This window comes from Amblyomma mixtum, chromosome 8, assembly GCF_055824585.1.
Source record: "Amblyomma mixtum isolate Tamu chromosome 8, ASM5582458v1, whole genome shotgun sequence".
Taxonomy (NCBI): domain Eukaryota; kingdom Metazoa; phylum Arthropoda; class Arachnida; order Ixodida; family Ixodidae; genus Amblyomma; species Amblyomma mixtum.
Genome location: NC_143019.1, coordinates 123,188,586 through 123,214,098, shown reverse-complemented (window position 1 = coordinate 123,214,098; position 25,513 = coordinate 123,188,586). Strand labels below are relative to the sequence as shown.

Below are 25,513 nucleotides of genomic sequence, written 5' to 3'. Positions count from 1 at the left end.
TTCCCAGTTTGTTCCAATTGAAACCAAATGCAAAATGTTTCATAAACCTGCTGGAAACAGTTTAATTGATTAAAATTTCCACCTGGCTAACCTGCCTTATTTTCGTTTCTTGTGCCCCAGATGGTGCTTGTCTGCTACTGCTTCCATAGCTTTAAAAGTGATTTCTAGATGGATGATGTTTATTTTACAGTGGATCCTCGTGGATTTAAGTAGGCCAGAGCAGAACTATGATTCTTTTCGGCATGTTCCGCATCAAGCAGCACAGTGTGTAACATTTTCTAGCACCTCGTTTTTATGGTTTCCAGACCCTTCTAATGGCAAGCAACATTTGATAGTCTCGCGGCTCCGGACACGTGAAGCCACAAACTATTTACACAAATGACAACATATTTATTAATGTTGAAGCATCGTGATGCCTGCAATAAATAAGTTCAATTCCTGTGTGAACGAAGACTGAACTCATTTGTCAGATGCTTTGAATTGACAATGTTTCTATCAATTTCTAAATACATGGCCTCCTGTTAAGGTGTTCATTGTTTCTACTTTTGTCCAGGACAAGCGAATTGTTTGTTTCGAGGTATACCAAAGTGTTTTAAAAGGGTTGGTAACCGTCCCTTTTGCTCTGCTGAAGCATGTGTATTGTGCGAAAAGTTGCGCGACAGCCTTAAAAAAAACGGCTCCTAATGTTCGCATCTTGCTTAAGGTCCCAAATCGTTCCTGCTGTGCCCCGCCGCGGTGGCTCAGTGGTTACGGCGCTCGGCTGCTGACCCGAAAGACGCGGGTTCGATCCCGGCCGCGGCAGCCGAATTTCGATGAAGGCGAAATTCCAGAGGCCCGTGTTCTGTGCGATGTCAGTGCACTTTAAAGAACCCCAGGCGGTCGAAATTTCCGGAGCCCTTCACTACGGCGTCCCCCATAGCCTCAGTTGCTTCGGGACGCTAAGCCCCAATAAACCAAACCAAACCATTCCTGCTGTGTTTTTGTTTTATTTTATGCAAATATTGCGCGCTGAAGTTCGGAACTGTGTGCACTTTTGTTAATGTTTATAGTGCCTATTTTTCTCCGTTAGGTGCCTAAAATGCAGTTTTAGCCGCCTATTTATGGCGCCTAAAACGTGCTTTTTAGTGCCTAAAAATCCGGCCTCTAGGTATGTTATGTGGACACACACGGACGCCTTACGCCCCTTGTCGGAGCTGAAGACAACCATTTTATTAGTTCTCGCCTGCTCCAAGAGGGGCGTCGGGCAACCTGATGCACAAAAATAGGTCAACGCGCAGAGTCTTTGACTATGGCAGCCAAAACTGCCTGCGGACTACATGAGAGAGCGACTCCAACACCTTCTTCGCAAGTTCGGCTTCTTCAGCAATTAAGTACAAGCCTACAGCGCGAGGAAATTGGCCAAGGCAGTTGAGGCCCAAGTGCGTGCGCAGAAGCGAGAGGCGTGGAGGGCTGCCATAGAGGGGAAGTCGATGCTGGAAGTGTACCGGGCAGCCAAGCAGGACATCTGCGTCGAGAACCTCTACGACAGTAGTGCTGGCAGCCGCCTGTTGCTTGAAGCACGCGCGGGTGCCATGCCAACGCTTACGTATCGAGAGCGCTTCGACACTACAGTCGAATGCACCCTGTGTGGGGCATGCGGAGCGCACGAAGAAACAACGGAGCACATCTACGAGAAGCTGCCAACGCTACCGCTCGAGGGCACTACGCTTCCAGAGGCGCTGGGTTTCCGCTCTTCGAACGAGCGCTGCACAACGGTTGCAGCAAACCATGTGGCAGTTGCAGCGACGAAGGGCCGATTGACTAAGTGGTGGACGCTGGTGCGAAACTAAAACTGTTTACACTAGAACTCTTTTCATTGATACTGTTTAGTCGGTATTTTTTTGTGTATTTTCGGCTCAGCGTTTGATAATGTTATTGTTTTTATGTATGTATGTATCCAGCCAGGGCACCTTTGCTAGCCCCGCCCGTTACGAAGACTTGGCTACATCATCATCATCAACCTCATTACTGCGAATCCCGCGCACTTCTGACGTCATAACCGTTTCGGCCAAGCGAAAACCGTGACACCTGTGCTGACAACCTTCTGCTGAAAACCTTCGGTCGACAAAGATGAGGCGTTAAAGGCTTTCGCCTTAAAAATATTAACACAGGAACAGCGCAGTTGCCCTGGCTGTGCTCAGAAGGAACTATTGCGAAGACTGAAGACTTTCACTGAATACACAACACACTCTCTCTAAAACAGCACCCACCGGGGTGGTTCAGTGGCCGCGGCGTTTGGCTACTGATTCTAAACTCTCGGCCTGTGAGCCCGTAATTCCTCGTAGGCTAGACTAGACTTTAGGCTAGACGCGAGAAACTTCTGTTTGTGTGAGATGTCAGCACACGTCAATGAACCCCAGTTTATCTAAGTTGGTCACAGTCTTGCACTACGGCGTCCTTGCACTACGGGCGTACGGAGCACAAATCTCGATTCAAGACGCTAAACCCCACAGTGTTGATATCACTTCTCTCAGGTGCGTCGCATTTATGATGAACGAAAATTCGGCTTCGTTTTGGACGAAGCACTGGGCTTCCTTTACGACTTATATAATCATTGAGAATGGCTTGAATCTATGCTAAATAAGTGGCCGAGATTTCGGTTCAGTATGTCCAGCGTTCCTCCACTCCGAACGCTAAATTGTTACTATGTGCTAAGCGCCCGCTACGTTGTGCAGCAAGATGAGGTAACCTTCAAAACTCGAGATTTCTCGTCTCATTTCCGGCGAATTATGGCCGGTAAAGCATACACAGCTTACCCACGCTGAGCCGCCGGGGTGGTTCAGTGGTTTTGGCTTTCGGCTGCTGACCTTGAAGACGCGGGTTCGATCCCGGCCGCTGCTGTCGCACTTCGACAGAGGCGAAAAGATAAAGGCCCGTGTACTGTGCAATTTCAGTGCACGTTAAAAAACCGCAGGTGGTCGAAATTTCTGGAGCCCTTCACTACGGCGTTTCTCCTAGCCTGGATCGGTTTCGGACGCTAAACCCCACAACCAACCAACCAGCTTACCACGTTGAGTCTCCTGCTTCAGCGTGAAGCTTAGGTCAGCAACCCGCCTGCTTTTAAAAGTTTTTCATTGTGCAAAAGGGTTGAGAATTGGTCGAGTTAATAAATTTTGTCAGTTCTTAGTAAGCACTTGTGTCGTGGTCACTGTCTCTGTCCCTGTCCTTGTGGTGCCACAGCAGTATGATTTCATTGTGCCACTTTTCCAAGGCCGAATTCAACTAGCTGGGGGAGACCTGTGCTCCATGGCTGGCGCCTTCTTTGCTTTCTCAGTGTCACGCATATAGATACTTGTCTACTCTATGATGGCTTTGTCTAGCAATGTAGTATGAGTGCCAGCGCTGCCAGCTATCTGTTGATAAGCTTGGCTGGTATGTGAACGGTTGATAAGAATACCTGTCGGATGCTTGCACCGTGGAATCGTGGGCTAATTATAGAGACATCGGTAAATTAATAGCTCCGAATACATAAAGCATTAGGACCTGTGATAAGAATTAGTTGCTTGCTCGTTACACCGATTGTGCTGGTTTGTGCCACTTTTACACGAATTGGTGGCAATAAACGCTGTGATGCGAGAAGCGATCAAAGAAAATATAGGCTGGACTCTGTCTAGGCTGAAGCGCGCTTCTATCACCACTTAGAGTTTCGTTACGCTTTCATCGACGCTCCACGAAGAGCAAAAACCATTTTTTTTTCTAGCGGAATACCATGTGGGCAGCGGAGGCTCCAAATGACATGGTGTCTCGCTCTATTTTTACCGAGAGAAAACAACACTAACGGCAGCCACACTTCGCGCTCTGCAGCCAATATATCTTTTGAGCAATAATCGCACCGATAGAATCGAGACTCAAGTTATACTGCGTGGTCTCATCGATCCTGAATGTCTCACCGTCTGTGCTAAAGTTCTGCTAACACGGTCACGTTTTGTCTCTCACAGGTCGACCGCGAAGAATTTGAGTACGCCTTGCTCAGGCCGAAGCGAGAAGAGTTTCTACATATCTTTCTCAACCGGGGCTTCCAGATCATAAGTACTTGGCCCCAAAACGACTTCGGCAGCTCTTCGCAAAAATACAGCACGAAGAGTTCTTCCGTTCAGTTTGCTGGGAGGAGCTCTCGGGCATAGCTTGGTAAGCGTACACGTCTGGCTGGTTAGATTGTCGCGAAGTCAATTTTTTTACTTTGTGATGCTGAAAAATTTAATGATTGCTTTATTTACCCCGCATATTGCTCCTGCAGCGGTTGCTGCCCCCACCCCCCCCCCACCCCCCCCCAGTGTTCGTCTATAATTCTAACTCCATTCGCTGTCCACTTATCCATGTCGATCATTATACATATATACGAAACACGCTGTTGTAGCGAAAAAGCTTGCCAGGTCTGTTCGAAATAATATCCCTAAGTCACATGCATGTTCTATCATTGTGATGGTGGCGTACCTATAAAGAAGCGCGAAATTGAGGTGTGTATTTTTGTATACCCCCAACTTCATCTATATGCGCATATTTGAGCGAGGATCATTTGTATTTCCCAGCGACGCTGCAGCCACTCCATGTCCTCAAACGTGGTTCATGGCTTGTGAAGGCTGGTAACGGTCGCATTATTAATTTGTTTCATTAAACGTATTCTTGAGTAATAGGAAAATCTGTGTTCTTAAAACCTTAAAGTGCCGGCCGCAGAGACTCAAGATTATTGGTGGTGTAGTCTACTAGTGCCGTCGAAGGAAGCCCTGATTTCATTCCTTCTTTGTGCATGTAATATATTTGCCTACAAAAACCTGTAGATAAGGTTAGCTGCATGGCTCATATGCCTTGTACTGTGATTTATAGAAAGGGGGTGTCCAAAATACTATGGACTCATTGACAACAAATGCCGAAAAGTGTGGGCATCATGCCTGAACGTGCCGCAATATTGTGCAAGGCGGCTTAAACCGAGAAGATACAACTAAGGTGTTCAGAGGTCTGTATGCCGCATTTTTTATTATGACGTATTTTGTGTGTTGTGAGGGGAACTGACTTAAAATCTGTGTCACCGAAAATGTGGAGAGTCTTGCGGGTTTCATTAAAAAGCCTTCATAATTGCAGTTGTCCAAGATTGGAAGAACTTATCGAGGTGGACCTGAACTGGCTAATAGAGACGACGACCGGTCTGCGTGACTTCATCGACCGGACGAGCTGTCAATGAACACTGCAATGGGAATGTATATACAGGTAAAAAAAATTGCCCTGCTTAAGGCATGCTATCAGGCTATCGCGGTAGCAGTTAACTAACATCGAAAAATGTCAGTGCACAGTAAAGAATCAGTTCTAGAACATATTAGTGGCTTTCGACTTAAGTACTACCTCGTAGACAAAGACGTACAGTCCTCATAAAGTTTCAAGATTTTTTTATATTACTTTGGCTTGCAATTTATACCATTCACTTGTTTCTGTGGAAGAAAAACTTGATCTCAAGCAAGACACTACCTCAAAAACTTACTGCTTTATCAACCGGAAGCTTTCCGTTTTAATTCATGGTTTATCAATGGTGGCGTGTACTACATCTGCAGCAAAAAATGCTTTCGTTGTCTCGACAATTTATTCTTTGGTTTACAGTGCAGTCCTCGAGATTACTGCAGCTTGCATGACACTAAGGAGAAATATTTACACAAAGCTAGTATTTTTTCACCTACTGCTGCGAAGACCTTACTGAAGAACCTAAGCTACGTATTAGACCTATGTATCGGAATAATGCTCTATGTCTATGCGCCTTCTACAAAAGTTACACACGGAGGAACACTTATGACAAGCTGTGGGAATGTGCAGTTCCCATGCGAAATATTTTTTTTTTGTTTTAGGAATTAGGCACCAGTTGTAGGATTGCACTCTCCTTGCCACTAGTACCTTCTTATTGTTCCCATGAATTCCGCATTCAGGATGCCGCCTCAGCCGAGAGAAAAGCCCTCGTAATCCTCACCCTCTGGGCGGCGTTTTCCAACCGACGTAAGACGGCCGAAGTGCTCTGGAAAAACTGCGACCAACCGATCCATCTGGCGCTGCTTGTGTCTATGACCTACGAGAAACTGACCGTATATGTCAACGAGGGCACTATCAAGCAGGAATTGCTGGAAACGAGCAAGCAAGTGCCATGTTCCTTTTGCCTGGTCACGTACCGCCCCGCACGCACGCACGCACACGCACACGCACACACACAAACACACACGCGCGCGCGCTCACACACACACGCACACACGCGCACGCACACACACACACACACACGCACGCGCACGCGCACGCCCGCACGCACGCACCGAGTCCCCGTTCTTTTGCTTATTTATTATTGGCACAGCCACGCACTTAAAACCACCTTCCCTGCGCAAGCGCACACGCAAAAGAAAAACTAAGCGTGGTGTTTGGCGCAGTTTTAACCTTTGTGGAATGAAAATCTCCCTGCAGACATTTTGCTCAGCTGGCCAATGGCGTGCTCAACTTATGCTACCTGGACTCCATCTGCCGCGCTTACGACATCCTCAGCGTTCAGAGCATGGACTGGAAGTATAAAACCGCCGTAGACATCGCCGCCGAGGCGCGAAACCGCAAGTTCCTCTCCCACCCTTGTTGCCAGAAGTGGCTGACGAACCATTTCCTCGGAAGAATCAGCATTCGTGATATCACGTGGGGCTTCTTCAGCGTCCCCATGTGGCTGAAGGTAAGCCAACTGCCAATCCCCTTTGAAAGCCGGAAGTGTGCGCGACATATCTAGGTTTGCCTTGGCACGGAGCTGTGAACGTTGTCCTGATTACCACAAAGTGAAGAGGGGCGGAACAAATAGACGACTCAGAATGCGATAAAAGTTAGAACCAACGCTGAAACCACCAATAAATTTATTGCGAGGAGAGCACGATTATATATACCAGTCGTGGCTCACGTGATAGGCAGGAACAAAAAAACACTAATGATGGTAGAAGCCAAACGCGCTTCTCCAAGTGCCTGAAAAAAGGTGAACAGGACACCGAGGAATCCGAACTCAGTGTTGCTTGAGGGAAACTAGCGCCAGTGTGAGCAAAATGAGTTAGTAATGATAGAGGCTAAAAGAAGGAAAGCGAAAGCGTTGACAAAGTGAGAAGCAAAAGCATAGTTCAAAAGCAGAAATTAGCAGTGCGACCAGCACCAGGAAAGAAAACTTTAAACAAATATATCGTCGGAGCGAGAGCAGAAGCAAAATAACAGCGATGTGAATAAGGGCCACGCAGCAGTTTGGACACGCCACAGTTTTGAAACCAAACCTAAATTAACATATAATGCAAAAAGGCCAAGGGGCACAGGGGATTTTTTTAATTTAATTATTCATTTTGTGATGTTGATCAATTTAGAATATTACTGAATATGTTATCGCTTAAAGCTAATTGATTAAAAAAGGAGAAGAAAAAACAACCACATGCCGCCGGTGGGATCCAAACCCACGACCTCCGAATTACGCGTCCAGTGCTCTACCTCTGAGTTACGGCGACGGCTGTCAAATCTTCTGTTTTCGGGGGTATATATGTTTACAAGTAACCTAACCTTGAGAGTGTTCATCAGCGCCACCCACGTTCATAAGCGGCGGACGTAGAACGTCCTGAGTTACCGCAGGTGTGACGTAGAACGTCATGGAACGGAGAGGGTGGAAGCTGCGTGAGAACCCTCTTATGCTTCCTATGACGTCAAGGCTGCCAGAACCAAGCCCTCGCTAAGCAATTAAGCAAACAAGGGAAGGGGTATGAGGGGCTCGTTTAATTATGAAAAAATCAAGGGGCACAGGGGATTTTTAAAATTTATTTATTTATTTTGCGGTGTTTATCAATTTAGAATATTACTGAACATGTTATCGCTTAAAGCTAATTGATTAGAAAAGCAGAAGAAAAAACAACCACATGCCGCCGGTGGGATCCGAACCCACGACCTCCGAATTACGCGTCCGGTGCTCTACCTCTGAGCTACGGCGACGGCTGTTAAATCTTCTGTTTTAGGGGGTATTTATGTTTACAAGTAACCTAACCTTGAGAGTGTTCATCAGCGCCACCCACGTTCATAAGCGGCGGACGTAGAACGTCCTGAGTTACCGCAGGTGTGACGTAGAACGTCATCGAACGGGGAGAGTGGAAACTGCGTGAGAACCCTCTTATGCTTTCTAAGGCGTCAAGGCTGCCAGAACCGGGGCCCTCGCTAAGCAATTAAGCAAACAAGGGAAGGGGATGAGGGGCTCGTTATAAATATGAAAGGAGCCAACAGCCACAGAAACCAAGGGGCACAGGGGATTTCTTTTATTTATTTATTTATTTTGTGGTGTTGATCAATTTAGAATATTACTGAATATGTTATCGCTTAAAGCTAATTGATTAGAAAAGCAGAAGAAAAAACAACCACATGCCGCCGCTGGGATCCGAACCCACGATCTCCGAATTACGCGTCCAGTGCTCTACCTCTGAGCTACGGCGACGGCTGTCAAATCTTGTTTTCGGGGGTATTTATGTTTACAAGTAACCTAACCTTGAGAGTGTTCATCAGCGCCACCCACGTTCATAAGCGGCGGACGTAGAACGTCCTGAGTTACCGCAGGTGTGACGTAGAACGTCATCGAACGGAGAGGGTGGAAGCTGCGTGAGAACCCTCTTATGCTTCCTATGGCGTCAAGGCTGCCAGAACCGAGGCCCTCGCTAAGCAATTAAGCAAACAAGGGAAGGGGAATCCCCTGTGCCCCTTGGTTTCTGTGGCTGTTGGCTTCTTTCATATTTATAACGAGCCCCTCATTCCCCTTCCCTTGTTTGCTTAATTGCTTAGCGAGGGCCTCGGTTCTGGCAGCCTTGACGCCATAGGAAGCATAAGAGGGTTCTCACGCAGCTTCCACCCTCTCCGTTCGATGACGTTCTACGTCACACCTGCGGTAACTCATGACGTTCTACGTCCGCCGCTTATGAACGTGGGTGGCGCTGATGAACACTCTCAAGGTTAGGTTATTTGTAAACATAAATACCCCCGAAAACAGAAGATTTGACAGCCGTCGCCGTAGCTCAGAGGTAGAGCACCGGTCGCGTAATTCGGAGGTCGTGGGTTCGGATCCCACCGGCGGCATGTGGTTGTTTTTTCGTCTGCTTTTCTAATCAATTCGTTTTAAGCGATAACATATTCAGTAATATTCTAAATTGATCAACACCACAAAATAAATAAATAAATTAAAAAAATCCCCTGTGCCCCTTTGTTTCTGTGGCTGTTGGCTTCTTTCATATTTATAAAGAGCCCCTCATTCCCCTTCCCTTGTTTGCTTAATTTCTTCGCGAGGGCCTCGGTTCTGGCAGCCTTGACGCCATAGGAAGCATAAGAGGGTTCTCACGCAGCTTCCACCTTCTCCGTTCGATGACGTTCTACGTCACACCTGCGGTAACTCAGGACGTTCTACGTCCGCCGCTTATGAACGTGGGTGGCCCTAGTGAACACTCTCAAGGTTAGGTTACTTGTAAACATAAATACCCCCGAAAACAGATTTGACCGCCATCGCCGATGCTCAGAGGTAGAGCACCGGACGCGTAATTCGGAGGTCGTGGGTTCGGATCGCACCGGCGGCTAGTGGTTGTTTTTTCTTCTGCTTTTCTAATCAATTAGCTTTAATCGATAACATATTCAGTAATATTCTAAATTGATCAACACCACAAAATAAATAAATAAATTTAAAAAAAATCCCCTGTGCCCCTTGGTTTCTGTGGCTGTTGGCTTCTTTCATATAATGCAAAAAGCAGTTATATCCCTAAGACACCGACGCTGCAAAAGCCATAGATAATGATGTCCTTCTATACAAAGGCTCACTGCACTCATCTTCATGCCATGTGTCGAGCCTTTGCCGCAAAGCGCCTTGGAGGCAAAGGTGGCTTTCGGAGATATTTGAAGCCCTAAGGATCACTCCTTCGGGTTATGAGATCGTAGCGCCGTCGAGCGTAGAAACCTAAAAGAAAAATTATGCTATACATATTAAAAAAAAACCTTTGGCGTCTAAGCAATTCTTGTGATGGGTAAATGCGAGAGCAGGTGTAACTGGCTCACTGGGTCACTGAATAGCTTAATCGCGCTGTGTGTAGGCGGTGGCATCCACCTACAAATTGAGGCAGTTATGCGCTTTTCCTTTTCTCAAAACCTTAACACTTGACGGTACCAATAAAAGATGGCGTCCCCATGCAACCTGGCAGCTGGGCTGGCGGTTAAATTAATGGTTGTTCGCGCGAGGTTGCTCGGAACAACTTGGATCGCACAAGTTCCACCGGTGGCACAACCCCCCACCCCATCCCTGTGCAATGGCGCACCACTTAACCGCTGCACCACTACGCCAGTAGTGGTATGACGACTCCCAGAGATCTATGGATGTTAAGCGCAGACAGATGTATTCGCCATACTTGAGCTTTCACATATTACTTATCACGTCATACCTTTCAGGCGGAGCGCGAGCCTCGGTATGGCTGCGACTGGCTTCACGAATTTCGCGCGCAGGTTAGAAGGGGTGCGGCGGCATTGCGGCGCCGGCTAAGTAGAGCCATGCAGAGGTAGAATTGCCAGCTGCGTATGCATCCAGTTACATCCCGCCGCAGCGCGCGGCGACTGCGTTCACAAAGTGAGCGAGCGGGCTACGCCTTCTCACACGTAAGCATTCTTAAATATCTCTGCCGACTTTTTTTTACTAGTCAACGCTGCTACTGCGCTTTGGTCTTACGTATGTTCAACCAACTAGCCAGCCACTACGTATTAGGCAAGCCCTCATGATCTCTTCCGCCAGAGCGTAGTATTACCGGCACAAGGTCGATCGGTGTAGTGTAGATGCTCCTTCATTCTTGCCAATCATTGCTCTGCATTTCAGCTCGAGCGATGTGACCGAATAGTAAACCGAGTGCTCGGTGACGCTGTTTCCTTTAGAAAAGGTACCAACGGCGGCTGTTAAAAACAATGTTTCGTCCAACGCACTCGCCGGACACTGTGAAACCTAGGGGCATAACATTGATTGGAGCAGCGCGCGCACCCTAAAAATGCGAATTAATCTTCAAAGCCCTCATTAATCTGAATCCCAAATAATCTGAATAATCGAGAACGCACTTGGTCGCGGTGACGGACCCCTTCCTATGCCAGTGGCCTCTGGCTAATTTTAAAGAGTAAATATCCATCCCTTCGAACCCCAGGCGGTCTAAATTTCCGGGGCCCTTGAATACGGCGTCTCTCATAGCCTGAGTAGCTCTTGGACGTTAAACCCCATTCACCAAACCAAACCTTCGCATTTGGTTCACGCTTTGAACAAGGCGAGTGGAATGTTTTGCCTTGACCGCCAGCGACGAAGCAGGCAACGCGGACCCAGTGTCCTGAGCCTACTGCTGGTCGGGCACTAGACCAGGAACCGGTCCACATGGTAGACGAGCTAGTTATTGCGATCTTGAAGACCTTTATGAGCACCATGAGTGTGCTGCTTTCTGGCCTGCACACACCAGTTGCGCGGCATGCAGTGCAGGTGCTGATGTGTACAATCCAGTCCTTGCACATAGCGCCTAGAATATATTCTAGGCACTGTACTTTGCAGCTCATCAGTAGCGGTTACAGTGGCTCCTCCAGCCTCACCATTCCGAAAAGAAGCTGGGATGTCTCCATTTATCATCCGCATGTTCAACCTAAGCGGCAAGCAGCCTTGTTCCACGGTTTAACATCGGCGCAATGTGCCTGCCCTGTTTTTGGCGATGAAGGACGGGCGCAGTGTTGTTCTGAGGTACCAGCGCTCGGTACCCTCGAGGTGTGCAGGCCGCTGTTGCCGCGGCCGGTGACTGTTAGCGCGCACGTATTTTCTTACCGTGCTTGCTCCGGACTTCATTGCTGTACTTCCTGTTTTCTTTTTCCTCCGTCATTTCTCTCTCCTAGTGCAGGTTAGCCAACAGAAACACCATTCTGGTTAACCTCCCTTCCTTTCCTCTACCATTTTTTTGTCTTCTTCTCTCGACTTAATATGCATGCGGCTTCAAAACTCATACTTCTAAAGTTCTTATTTGCAACGCTCCTTTCATTCAGCGAGTGAAATATGAAGATTAATCATAATAAAGACGTTCGATTAAGCGCTAGCCGCTTTTTTTTGTTTGTTTTAAGGGACCAGGAAGACGCCGAGAATTTTTTGCTTTCTCTCACTTTTACTTAGCCGTCTTTCCAACCAAGCGCGTCCACGACTGAGGCTCTCTAGCGGTATTTTGCATTGAGGCAAGTTCAGTACACACCCTTGCTGCACAGCTAATTGGACCAATAATGGAAATGTATTGGCTAATCTCGGTCCTACAAAGGACCGGAGTGAAGCCAACCGTTTGCAATAGTAGGCCGACTACCTGTGCTACTTGGTTAGCGATTACATGGTCCTAGGTGGAATTCTTGAACAGAGTGAATCGGTAGACGTCAGAAAACTCAAATAAAAGCCACAATCTGCTACGTCTACGTTGGATTTCAGGTGATCCTCTGTGCCTTCACAGTCTTGCCTATGTACATCTGGGTGCGCTTCAAAAATGATCCACATCAAATGGAGTACGGCGAGGGTAAGGACATTCCTTTGGCCTCATTGCCGGAGCGTTCATGTTTAAGGGTGCCACATCTTTGTTGTTCTAGATGAGGAATTTGACAAAGACTACAGCTCCAAGAACATCACAGAAAATGTGTAAGTAAAGTGGGCTTCCTTTTGCTACCCGTAATCGAAAACGGTATAAGTGTCGGTGTGGGTAAGCAGTCCCTCATTAAGAGAGAATTCGTTGAGACAATGGAGATATACATTCAACATGACTGTGTGCATGGCCCTTAAGACTACTACATCTGTGTGCTCAAACCGCTCGCATAACCCCAAAGTGCCTACTGGAGTGACATCATTCCAGTGTGTTAGTAATGGAGGATCACAACTTCCTCTTGAGCAGTGCCGCTTACTGGAAAATCTATTTTCTCCTGCTTTTTTAGCTGACGTCAGTTTTTTACGATCTCACGCGGGCCTGTTGCCTTAGTTTCGAAAGGCGTAAGGTAGCTGTGTGGCATTGCCGAAATTAGCTATTCTGTTCCGCTGACAAAAAGGAAATACCCTTAGACAAATAACTCTTAAAGAAGAAAGTTGCTACTCATTGCAATGCACGTCCTTATAAACTCCAGAGAGAATAATATTATCCGTCTTTAAAAGAATGATCATAACATTTAAAGAACAATTGTTTCTTCAATAATAATGGGACAGGTATTTCAAATAACTGTCTGCATTTTCTTTTTTTTTGACGTAGCCGCCCGTAGAGATGTAATCTCTACAACTTGAGGCTTCACACGGGACAGCTGTTCTGTATATGCGAGCTCATTCAATGAAGCTGAAGTGTAACATTAATCTTGGTACATGCCTTAAGCACAACGAAGGTAATTTGTAGCTACTTAATTAGTTATGAGGTTTTGAGTCTTCTTATGGAGGCGTTTCACAATTCTCCAGTTATATGTATTTATACTGGCTCGGTCGTCTTACGCTAAACATCATAGATTACAGCATGCAGAAAAACAATATAACTAAGAGAGGAGGGTGAAATTACCGAGCTGCAAACGATGTACGATGCAAAACCAGCTGCAATATAAAGCGGAATGTCACTCTCCCCGAGAGAAATTATCCAGTTCCGCTCTAAAGTTGGAAAAGTTTTTCGTAAGTTATTCATTTATAGAGAATGCACTTAGAAGACAGAATGATTGTACTGTCACTCAAGCATATAAGTAATCATTGCTTGAGAAGAATTGTACTGCCACTCAAACGTAGAAGTAATTATTAGTTGAACGCTTATAATGCGTTCATTTATAATACAGAAGCTTCTTGTGTAAGGTAGTACTGCTCGTTAGTCAAAGTTGATAAGTGCGCTTTTACACGACACGGTGATTCGGCTATGTTCATGTGGGCCGCCGCAGGAAATGCGACCGTTACGACACCGGAGGCACGATGGGCCAAGAAGGCATTTTTATACAACAGAACCCGCCTATTTACAAGATGATTTACGTCATGTGGAATGCGCCTATCACCAAGTTTTGGATCTACCAGGTAATTTTAATCAATCCACCTCTTACTCCAAGTAATCTTGATATTCTTAATTTGTGTCATAGATGGACTGTAGTTCTCAAATAATGAAAGTGCAAAATTATGTCCATCTCCTGCTAATCTAAGCCGTCTCAAAAATTTGATTACAAGATTAATGGGGTTTCATTAGAGAACGTTTCATCTTATAAATATCTTAGTGTTCACATCACTAACAAATTATCCTGGCGCATGCACATAGAATATGTTATTTAACAATGCAAACCGTGCCCTTGGTTACATACGCAGAAACTTCTCTCGGGCTGCGTCCCATTCGAAGTTAGTTCTATATCAGACACTAATACGGCCAAAGCTAGAATACGCATCATCAATATGGGACCCCGCACAACTCACTTTAATCGATGTTAAAAAATCTCTTCAGAATCGGTCAGCTCGCTTCATCCTTTCCAATTATTCTCGCATGGCTAGTGTTTCTGTAATGAAAACTATACTTCTGACTAATCTCGAAGTTCGCCGAAATATTTCACGCCACAGTCCTTTCCACAGCATTTTCTTTCATAACGAGACACTAAAACAAGAATTTTTTTCTTATATACCATCATACGTTTCATCACGTATTGATCATCCGCATGAAGTTTCCATTCCAACCTGTGAAACGAATGTGCTTTTTAATTCTTTCATACCGAAGACTAGCACTGAGTGGAACCACCTTCCACCCCGTATCGCCTGCATTCAAGACGAGTCATCTTTCAAGCCAATCACCCCCAAGCATATCATCGAACAAGCGTCTGCATCATGATTTTTGTCTTTTGCCTGTACTTTTTACTATGTATTTTTTCTTTTTCACCCACCCCCTCTATAACGCTCTGCGGGCCCTGAGGGTCTTCTAATAAATAAATATATAAATAAATAAATAAATAAATAGTGGCTTTTGGTTTGTTTTGAAATGAGAGCTAGGCTTTGGAGCGAAATTTGTGTGCACAAAGGCTGTGAGGCAAATGCCTTCAGTGAATTATGTCGTCAGTCATTTTGTTACCACCGTTGGTAACAAAACGATGGGCAAAGCACAGGGATCCCAATAGATATCTCTGCAGAATGTGACTTGGAAATCTGAGCAAAAAATATCGCTAGCTTTTTTGTTGCCAGTCGGGGCTTCGTTTTTATGAATTACAGCCTTGGAAATTCTGAGAGCGCTGCTGACCAAGCATTTTAGTTAGGCTGCGAAACTGCTATACTCTGCAAGCATTGTTACAGATTTTCTACATGCTATTCCTCGGAACTATGAGCATCGCTGTATTGTGGCCCTCCTGCGGGAACCCAACGCTGGACACGATCAGCGTCGTGTGGATATTTCTCATCGCCGTAGAGACGATCGAGCGCACCTACCGACTGCACCTCGTAAGTCGTTGCTCCTTTCAACAACCACTCACAGTCTGACAAAAAGTGTTGTTATCATAGTTGCCATCAAATATTTTCTTTCCAGACAAACGCCAGCGTCCCGCTTCTTTCAAAATGCATCGAAGTCTTCCTCATCACATTCTTCGGTGTCACGTACTTATGCTCAAGGCTGCTCAGGATCGGCCTTTTCGAGGATCCGTACAACGGGAAAGTGCTCATCTGCGTGGCTCTTCTCTACTTCTACTACCGGCAGACGCTTATCTACCTTCCTATATCCCCGCAACTAGGCCCTCTTCTGTATACAGTTAAACTCATGGTATTGTATTTTTTCGGCGCATTTCTAGCTCCAGATTATTAGAACGTTTTCTGTTAGAAACAGTCTTTACAGTTAAGGATTTCAAGCCCAGACCGTGTGATATCTGCATTGTTAAATAGTAGTCAGGAAACGTTCTGATAGTTTTCAGATGATAAAAACGCTTGAAAACTACGATACGCGCAACAAAAAAAAAAGCCAGTCTTTAAAAGTGTATTCCGTCAACCTGTGCACTTAGTCATCTCCACGATAATTTACGCTCAAACACGCAAACATGCTATCAGCGTCAGCGAAAACCCGAAGTGTAGAAAGGACTCGCGAACGCAAAAAGACTAAAATGGTAGTTGCTAGAGAATAGATAGGAATTCATTCCTTTTACATTTCAAGCAGTTAGCATTCTTTTCCATGTTGAGGTGAATATCAGATGCATTGGTCAGAATTCAGTCTCTTTGTTTGACTCGGATAAAATCATTCTTTTTTCTTCCCGCTTGAATCGTCGTTTTCGTCTTATAATTTTAAGCTGTACAGAGTTTTTAGTTTAGGACAGGAACACATAGCGCTGTTGGCCAGCGCCATTTTGTAATGTCATCTGAATGCTTAGCGCGAGCGAAACACAGTCGAAATAACCACTCTATTTATTTATAGATTTACCCACAGCGCCAAGCGGAATTACAGTGGGGGAGGGTACACATAAAAAAACAAACATAGCATAAGCAGTGTCAGCCACAGAAACAAGTACAATTTTCATCAAAACAAAGAAAAAAAAAGAAGATAAAAATTTCACAGAACCACGACACTGAAATGTTATTATAAGGTAGAAAAGAAAACATCACTAGATATAATACAAGCAGTGTCTGAAGACGATTTGTTCCAATCGCGTATTGTTCTGGGGAAAGAAGACAATCGAAATACATCAGTTTTGAGGCAATCTCCCGTACTTTGAAAACTATGGTCAACGCGGTGAGATATATAATGAGGTGCTAGTATATACATCGCTCTTTCAATGCCAACAGAACAATGACAAATCGCGTGAAAAAACTTGAGTCGCAACTTACGTCGACGGATCTACTACAGCCGCGGCGGACTACACTAGTGCATTTAGAACTTCAATTTGCGCTATATGGTGCATAGTGTTTGGGAAAGTAAGCAATAGCGCCTACGAAGACAAACGCAGTGGAGGAACGAAGCAGGACAAGCGCTAACTTCCTCTTAGATGAAGTTACCGCTTTTCCTGCGTCGTTCTTCCGCTGTGTTTGTCTTTGTAGGCGCTATTTGTTTTCTCAAGTACGCTAGTACCGCTCTAAATACTGACGTATTTATTTACTGACGTATTTGCGAAGCCAAGCGGATCCACTAGCCACGCTGGGCGTCAGCCCAGCGTGGCTAGTTCATCCGCTTGGCTTCGCAAATTAAGCGGCTCGACCAGGAAGAACATGAAAGATATACTCGGTGTCCTATCAGAAGTGAATCAGGGTTATTAAAAATTAGTGTTTGAACACATGACGACGGATTCTGTAGCACAAAACAAGTCAATAATGTTAATAGTTAGCCAGTTAACTGATTTATGATAAATAACTTTTTCTCTATTAGAGGTAAACTCCTGGTTTCAAATCCAGGAAGATAAGTATATGAATTCCGTCGTTACTAATACTCATAAGTTTTACAATTTGGAAAACGCGATTAGCCTAGGCGCTCTGGCCCAGAAAATTATGGCTACGTCGTGCCAAAATACATGCGCTTCCGAAAAGCATACAGCCAAAGCAACCCTTTCAGTGCACGAAACTTGTTGAAATATCCAAATTTGGTCGAGCCGCAGAACTAAGGGTAATCGCGCTTTCTAAATTTTCAACACTGATCTGGCTATTACTAAGGACCTGAAACACACCTCTAATTGCAAACATGTGTAACCTCAAAAGTTAAAAAGTTAATTATCAGAAATTAATTAAGCGCCTAACTATTTGACAGTATTCGCCTTTCTGAGTTCCGCCAACGGAGGCACTATTGTGCCGCAGAAGCCGCTTTCTTACTTCACGACGCGTATTTTCAGATATGCTGGTTCAGCTTCGCGGAAACATCTTGTATGACTATGTTCAAAGACTGGAAATTTAGCTATTCTTCCTTTTTTTCTTCTTGACTAGATTTCCAGAGGCTTTTAACTGCGCCTGCCTTCTTTCAAAAGTGATTTGCCACCTTCACTCACTAACTCACTCCTGCCACGCTCACTCATTGAAATTGAAGGCCAGACTATACGCACTCACAGCGAGATCCTGTCAGTGGCGGCGAGCCGCCAGCGCCTGCAGCTTTTAAAATATGACGAGATTTGCAATCGCATTTATTAATTACGCTGCACCACCGATCATGGACCTTGATATTTCATTTCATTTCGCTTATGGTTTCCTTGAATGCCCGAAGGCATTATTGGTTTGCAACGGCGAAAGGCGACGTGAACATGAATAACAAAAAATCAAACGTACAAACGTGCGTAACAAGGCTCTGTCATGTAGAGGTTCAGCCACAGATCATACAGCACGAGTGAAAGACAGATTAAACAGTATTGGCTACAAAATGCGCTGAAGCGATCAAAACCTTATAAACATGTCACTGGTAAGCGGGCATGAACACTAACTTGCTCCCAAGTGCATTGCATCCTTATTTTTAAGCGCGCTTCGGTTGATCATTATGGGCGTGGTAGATACTAACGTGGCTTTGTCGTTAGCGCCGTGTTTGTCTACTGTTCTGTCGAGACTCTGTTGCAAATATCCCGCTCATGCAATCCCGTGCATCTACATTGATATTTGAGGTCTCTCGCAACATATTGTCACGTTGTAGTGACGGCAGTCCAGCGGTCAGGAAGACACCAGAAATACTTGCAAACGAAGCTCTTTATTTGGGCTGACTTGCGCCCTCAAAAGAACTGAATCACTCGGCGGCGGTGTAAGCAACAGGCGTGCTCGGCGGTCGTCGAACTACGAATGTCCGCCGCTCGCGGCATCGCTCAATTTAAAGGCGGCAAGGAAACTTCCACATAACAAGACAAGATCATCTACAGTAATCTAGAAAAACCTAGATGCAGCCCTTCATGGCTGCGATCAATCGAGATTAGTCTGGTCGCTTCTCGCGCCACGAACAAAAGTGATAACAACCCTTTCCTGCGGCCTTGAGCGTGAACGAGCAAACACTACAATGATACGTGGCATTACCCCCCCTTCCAAAGAAGCATCGTCTCGATGCTTTAAAATGAAAATAAACACGGAGAATTAAACTTCGAGTCCTTCAGCCTTCATGTTCATGTCGGCACGCCGGAAGAGACGCTTCATCTCCTCAGTATACACTGCAACGGTCTCGTTTGGGTGTTGTATGCGAGACTGTAGCAGCTGCTGGGCTCTCTCCTTTCGCACGACGTTTGTGAAGGTCTTCAGAAGCTGTTCCTTGAAGGTTTCCCAGTTGGCAAGGCTGGCTTCCTCATTCTCGAACCAGACTCTTGCTGGTCCCTCCAGGGCGAAGAAGACGTACCTAAATTTCATGGCGTCGTCCCAGTTGTTGAAGACAGCCACACGGTCGAACTGCTCCAGCCATTCCTCGGGGTCGGCGCCAGGCGAAGCGTCGAAGGTTGGTGGCACCCGGGGCTGCTGCAGAATGATTGGAGTGGTCGTCTGGGGCAAGGTCATGATGGACGTTGGTACTTGCTTTCGCTTCCGGGTAGGGTCCGGCAGGGTCCCGAACTCAGGTGCGTCCCCTTGCAGGCGTCGGCTTGCGCGGTGGACTGGACTCAGGTCCTGCGGTAGATGACTCAAAGGGCTGGCGTCTCGACTTGTAGGGGGTGTCCGGAACATGGGAGGCTACCCAGCACCTCCACCAGATGTCACGTTGTAGTGACGGCAGTCCAGCGGTCAGGAAGACACCAGAAATACTTGCAAACGAAGCTCTTTATTTGGGCTGACTTGCGCCCTCAAAAGAACTGAATCACTCGGCGGCGGTGTAAGCAACAGGCGTGCTCGGCGGTCGTCGAACTACGAATGTCCGCCGCTCGCGGCATCGCTCAATTTAAAGGCGGCAAGGAAACTTCCACATAACAAGACAAGATCATCTACAGTAATCTAGAAAAACCTAGATGCAGCCCTTCATGGCTGCGATCAATCGAGATTAGTCTGGTCGCTTCTCGCGCCACGAACAAAAGTGATAACAACCCTTTCCTGCGGCCTTGAGCGTGAACGAGCAAACACTACAATGATACGTGGCAATATACTGGCTCCACTAGGCTTAAGAACCCTAAATTTACACCCCGTGGAAACAAAAACTATAAATTGTATTCGTGCTGTACAAGAGCGAGTCCGACAATGTAGAACGCATTTACAGCACAAGCCTGCAATGCACATGTAATATCCCGTTCTTAAGAAAGTAATAGGAAGCTGTAAACGAACAGTACATTGTGCTTTCATTATTACAATGAGGGCCGCATTTGTTTAGGCAGACTTTTAGAGGCATGCAAATATTGAATATACTTACAATAACTTTGATGAACCTTGTATTCATAGAATGCACATTAGTGCGTAATTTGATTGAAAAATGAGTTTCAGAACATTAAGTTCAGTAGTGCTTTCTGCTAATTCCATTTTTCGTCGTTCAGGTTCTGCGTGATTTCGCCAATTTCATGCGCATGGCGTTGCTGGTGATCATATGCGGAGGCATTGTGACCCACGCCACCCTTTACCCCGATTACCCTATCACGGTGGAGCTCTTCCGTAGGATATTCCACAAGGCCTGGTTTTCCCTACACCTCACCCCCATCACCGACCTGGAAGGTGAGTATGTTCAGTCTTGTTGCATTGAATTTCGAACGAAACTTGAATGTAGCATTACGTCAATAAGGCACACGGATCTTTTCTTTCTTGGCATATACAACGGTGAAAGCAAGGGGGGCACGTTACGGCTCCGTAGCTGCTGCATCATGCTATAGAATGGTCGCAGAGTACTGCAGGGCTTCATATCTTGAAGCGCGCATTTAGAACATTTTGCCGGATAAAGATGGGTAACGTTGGTTGCTATCAGCCCGTCATTCGATTTTTGTGCGAGCCTAGGATTCACGAAAGTAACGCCGGTAAAAAAGTTGTACCAAAGCTCTTGACTTGTTCAGGTGGGTCTGTATTTTCTTCGAGGCAAAAGACCCATTAGACGAAATTCCCTCGGCGACCGGCGTTGTTGTCGAGGCCGAGATATCGCCACAAAAAGATGGCATTGCAACATCCGCCTTCTATAGCCACGGAAACGGCGAGTCCGACAAGGGCATGCACGATAGGTACCAGGAGCAGCCGCCTGTTAAATCGGCCCATGTCCCTAGATTGAGCGCTCAGTAAAGACGCTGTTCTTGTAGCCTCTCGTCCCTGAGAAGCGGCGCTGCGCGCAGTGTTGGGATATAAGTAAAATATAAATAAAACACTAGAAACATTTGTTTATCCACTAACCAAACGCAAGTGTCTCGCTAACCTCCAGAGCGACGTCAAGATTGTGAATGGAAATATTAGTATACTGTACTAGGATAGTGAAGAAAAAGTTTCAAGAATGTTACTCTGCGCTAGTTATTGGGAAGAGAAGAAAGGTACCGATGAAATTATGCGAGAATACACCACTTTTCCAACCTTAGTGGAGAGGAGCTTCTGGGTAACTTGTCGGAAGGCCAGAACGCTAATTCTTTTACGAAACCTGTACTTGACAGGAGACAAGCAGTGTTTTCATACCACTCCTCCCGACCTGGCCAAAGGATGTTTCGTCAGCCGATGTAAGTATGTCTAGGCTCGCTCCTGTTGCAGCGAAAAATGACGTCGGAGAAAGGTTGCGTAAACTGTGTGGTCAGCATAATTCGACCCTTCAGTATGCCATTCTGAGGACGCGGTAATACAAACATTGGCTTCCTTTCGTTTGTGAGACTCTTACAGAGCATGTTGAAAATTTTACTGTTCATAACTTGGCTCGAAGTTCGACTTCAAAATTCAATAATTTGTTGCTCACCAGGAGCAGAGCAACACTGAACATATGATGAGTTGTTATACCCTTCGTAATCTTTTGCCGGCGAGCATCATTCTGATTTTTTCATTTGTATTGAACTGTTTAGCTGGCATAAACCCGCTTTATATGCATTATAGTAGTTTTCTCAATTTTCCAGCAGTTTCACTTGATATGTTTGTTATTATTTCCCTTTAGTGAATGATCACGCAAATTATCGATGTGCTTTGGCCAAAGGGATTTCTTGCAGTTTAGCGTCGAAATACATTGCAGGAGAGAGAGGGAGCAGTGAGACAGGGTCCACGTCTTCTAGCGTGTCTCCCGCGCAGCATCTCTTCGCTATTTCACACTAATTACCCGAACGTGCAACCTTAGTGCATTTCTTTCCCAGATTATGGTGAATCATTAGTTTAAGGAATCACTTCATGTGTGGGACAGGGATTATTAAAACAATTCAAGGACAAAATTAATGGGCGAGCGCACACAAACGCTGCTTTGTCGATACAATTAGGTGACCTAAACAAAATTGAAAATAGGAGTCATATATCTTAATTTTGGAGTAAAATTGGAGGGTACAGCATATTTATCATTCTTCGAAAAACGCAGTCCGCACTGTGTATAGCCTTCGGACTGGCACAAATGTTTTCGAGGCGGGGGGGGGGGGGGGGGGGGGGGGGGCTTCTTAATAAAAGTCTGCAAGGGTGGACGTGAACAAAGGACTAAGGCTTATTTCTGAATTCGACTGAAAAAGATAACGAGCGCCAATGAACGAAAAAAGGAAGGAAAGAAAAATACGGTAATGCGATGCCTTTTTGCGGAGCCATATAGCGGCAATCAGTGGCATGCTAACAAGGTGCTTTTGCTTCGAAAAGTTTTTCCGCTTTTAGTTAGTGTTCTGTAGAGGGCTCAGTTACCATAAATCTCCTTTTGTGAGCCACCAGCACTCTCATTTCGTCCGAGGGACAAGGAACTTCATAAGGAAACTTTTTGTTTCAATTTTTGTTTCAGACTCGGATGAGAGTTGCCCAAATACGGGCCTCTGGCCGTACGTTTTTGCCGTAGTGTACTTCGTTCACCTGAAGCTCATACTTCTTACCGTTCTGGTCGCCCTATTCTTGTAAGTAGGCCCACTTTCAACAAGTGTTCTTTGTCTATCGTTTATTTCCATTCAAATTAAATCAGAGAACGATTTACAAACATTGCTACCTCGCTTCTGACGTATTCCACTTTGTAGCCGAGATATAGTCGTACGCACATGCCAGCGGTCTTATCGGGGTTTGTTTCGCTTCAAAGGAAGCTGCGGGGATCCTTTAACGTTCAGTGAATATACCGCAGCATTTATTACACATCCACTCTATGTCCTCACCGCTCGCAAATATTGGCATAATTGTCGATTTCGGCAGGCAGAACTTAAAATTTGGACATATGGTGTTGTCAGTTCAGGTTATTTTTACCCGTGAGCCGAGCGTTCGGACGAAGAAAACATTGCCTATAGCCATCGACACCTACCTACGCTTGCTGAACGAATGAACCCTCCGACTTTCCCTTAGCCAGTTTGGCATTTTTTTAGAAGCATCATCGAGCCCAGCTGCCCGCGTAGATTTTCAACGCGGTAACTAGATTTCTGAAGATTATGCCTTGACGTCATTTCTGCGCTACTCAAAAACCATGTTCGGCGTTACAGCCAGCTTTCAGTTGCTTCATTGCTTTAAAATCACTTAGCTCGTTACCTTCGAAAGCAGCTAAGCGCGAAATTAAGACCAGAGAGGGACCATTTAAGGACATTAATGTGACTATCGACTCGCAATATTCAGAAACTCTAGAATCGTTGACGTAACAGTTGGGGCAGGATGTTCGGCTGACTAAAATCTTTTCTCGTCGGCGTCGTTCTATTAAGCAACCACTCATAAGGCATAATATGTAATCAACCTTTATGAATGTTGTGATCTAAATGGAATACGCTGTTTCCTTTGAATAACAGATACGTTGACCAATAAAAAGATTTGTCGGTGTAACTGTGCACGTTACGCGCTTTTAAGGAAAAGCACTCTCACCTTTTTGAAAATTCACACTCAATAATTCTGAACAAAGTGATTTTTGAGCAGGAAACCTTTAATGAACGCAATTTTTTATATAATGCAGGATTTCCCTATGGATTTCCCTATAGCAATAAACATATTCGCAGATCACGGGATGGCAGTCTTGTATTTTTTTTTCTTTACAGCTTTTGCTATCGTCAGAAGCGTTCCCCATTGGTTTTTTATCGCTGTCTTTATGTTCGATGCGATCTATGGAAACATTTCCAAAGAAGGATTTTGCTGCATATCCATATTTACATAACCGTGTCTTAAATTTTTCCAAATTTCAAAATTTTTTGCCCGGGAAAGTGGCCCATGTATATTTTTCTTTAGGGAGGATATATAGCGCGTCTTTCTAATCGTCTTGGTCAGGCAGCACAGGTCGTAGCGTATTATGAATTTACTTCATTTAAGAAACAACGCATTGCAGTTGTACCGTGCGGTTGGTTTGTACTTGACAATTATTGTTCACCCAAACATGACAATGGAACAGATTGAAAAGAAAATATTCGGCAAAGGCCTGTCTGGTAAAGGAAGGTAATACTACCCCCAGACACAGCTGATGTAGGAACGGAGTAGGTTCTGAAGCATCGTGTTTTTCCTTTTTAAGCATGAAATGCTTTTAGCTCCCGTTGTCGGCAGTGTGGTGACGTCACGCCGAGACCGAGAGCCAACATCCGGGCACTGAAACGAGAGCATCCGGGCACCGTACGAGATTTAACGAGACTCTACGAGAGAGCGCTGTCGGGGGCCGCTTCCGCGCCATCCCCAAGGATGGCGCTGCGGTCCCACACTCACGCATGTAAAAAGACCGGCCGCTGTGCCTTCAGCTCATGACGTTTGCCCCTTGGGCATGGAGGTGTATACACTCTCGCGGAGTATTAGAGCGCGCTGCTTGTGCATTCTTGTCAGGCCTGTGTCTCGTCCTGTCCACGTACGCTTCTGCATCGTCCTGCATTTCAATGCCGCCACTGTCACGGCTGTTTAAGCCGAGCAATGGAGCCTGATGAAAGTGAGGGAGGAAGCGTCTTGCGGAAAGCGATCGCTTTTCGAGTGATACGCCATAGCAGAAGACTGCTTGCCGCTGCCGACAACGCCATGATTATGCGGCCGCTCCCGAAAGCGACCAGACCGCCACGGTTCGCGGCTGCCTACCTAAGCCCGCACTACTGCAGGCGATCGCTTCGACGCAACAAGAATGTGGTGTGGTGTGGTGTGGTGAACACTAGACCCATTTAAAGATTGACTAGTACCATCTACAACCAATGCGTTATGACCGTAAACATTTCATGCTTACTCTACTCTCGATTACGGGAGAAGCAGATTTTTTAATTTTGTTATCGCCGTTTTTTTTTAAGTTATAAGCAAAGTAACAGGTAGTAGAAGTTGCCAAGAATGTGCCTGACGACCGCTGTGTGTGTGCGGACATTTTGAGAAAGAGTCCGGAGGGCTGAGCAGAATCATTTTCTTCCCTTATCGCCAACACATCAGTCTAGTTTGCATTCGTTTTTGTCGATATGCACCAAGATTTAACGAGTGCACTTCGCTTCGTAGCTTTAACATTCAATGAACGTATACTTCTAAAGGGCATACCTTAGCCTGTTAATCTGCGTGGTTATCAGTGGCTTATATGCCCGT

General features: G+C 45.6%; 1 protein-coding gene across 1 annotated transcript in view; it reads left to right on the top strand.

Annotated features, from left to right (window-relative positions):
• LOC149334191 (transient receptor potential cation channel subfamily M member-like 2) overlaps positions 1–25,513 on the top strand; it is a 94,906-nt gene that overhangs the window by 24,592 nt on the left and 44,801 nt on the right. Inside the window, exons 10-20 of the mRNA XM_089557883.1 lie at positions 3,978–4,162; positions 4,580–4,612; positions 6,469–6,721; positions 12,503–12,587; positions 12,658–12,706; positions 13,963–14,092; positions 15,341–15,484; positions 15,570–15,800; positions 20,425–20,599; positions 21,511–21,573; positions 22,806–22,914. Of these exons, the coding sequence (XP_089414009.1) occupies positions 3,978–4,162; positions 4,580–4,612; positions 6,469–6,721; positions 12,503–12,587; positions 12,658–12,706; positions 13,963–14,092; positions 15,341–15,484; positions 15,570–15,800; positions 20,425–20,599; positions 21,511–21,573; positions 22,806–22,914 (1,457 nt within the window). The remainder of the gene's footprint in view (positions 1–3,977; positions 4,163–4,579; positions 4,613–6,468; positions 6,722–12,502; positions 12,588–12,657; positions 12,707–13,962; positions 14,093–15,340; positions 15,485–15,569; positions 15,801–20,424; positions 20,600–21,510; positions 21,574–22,805; positions 22,915–25,513) is intronic.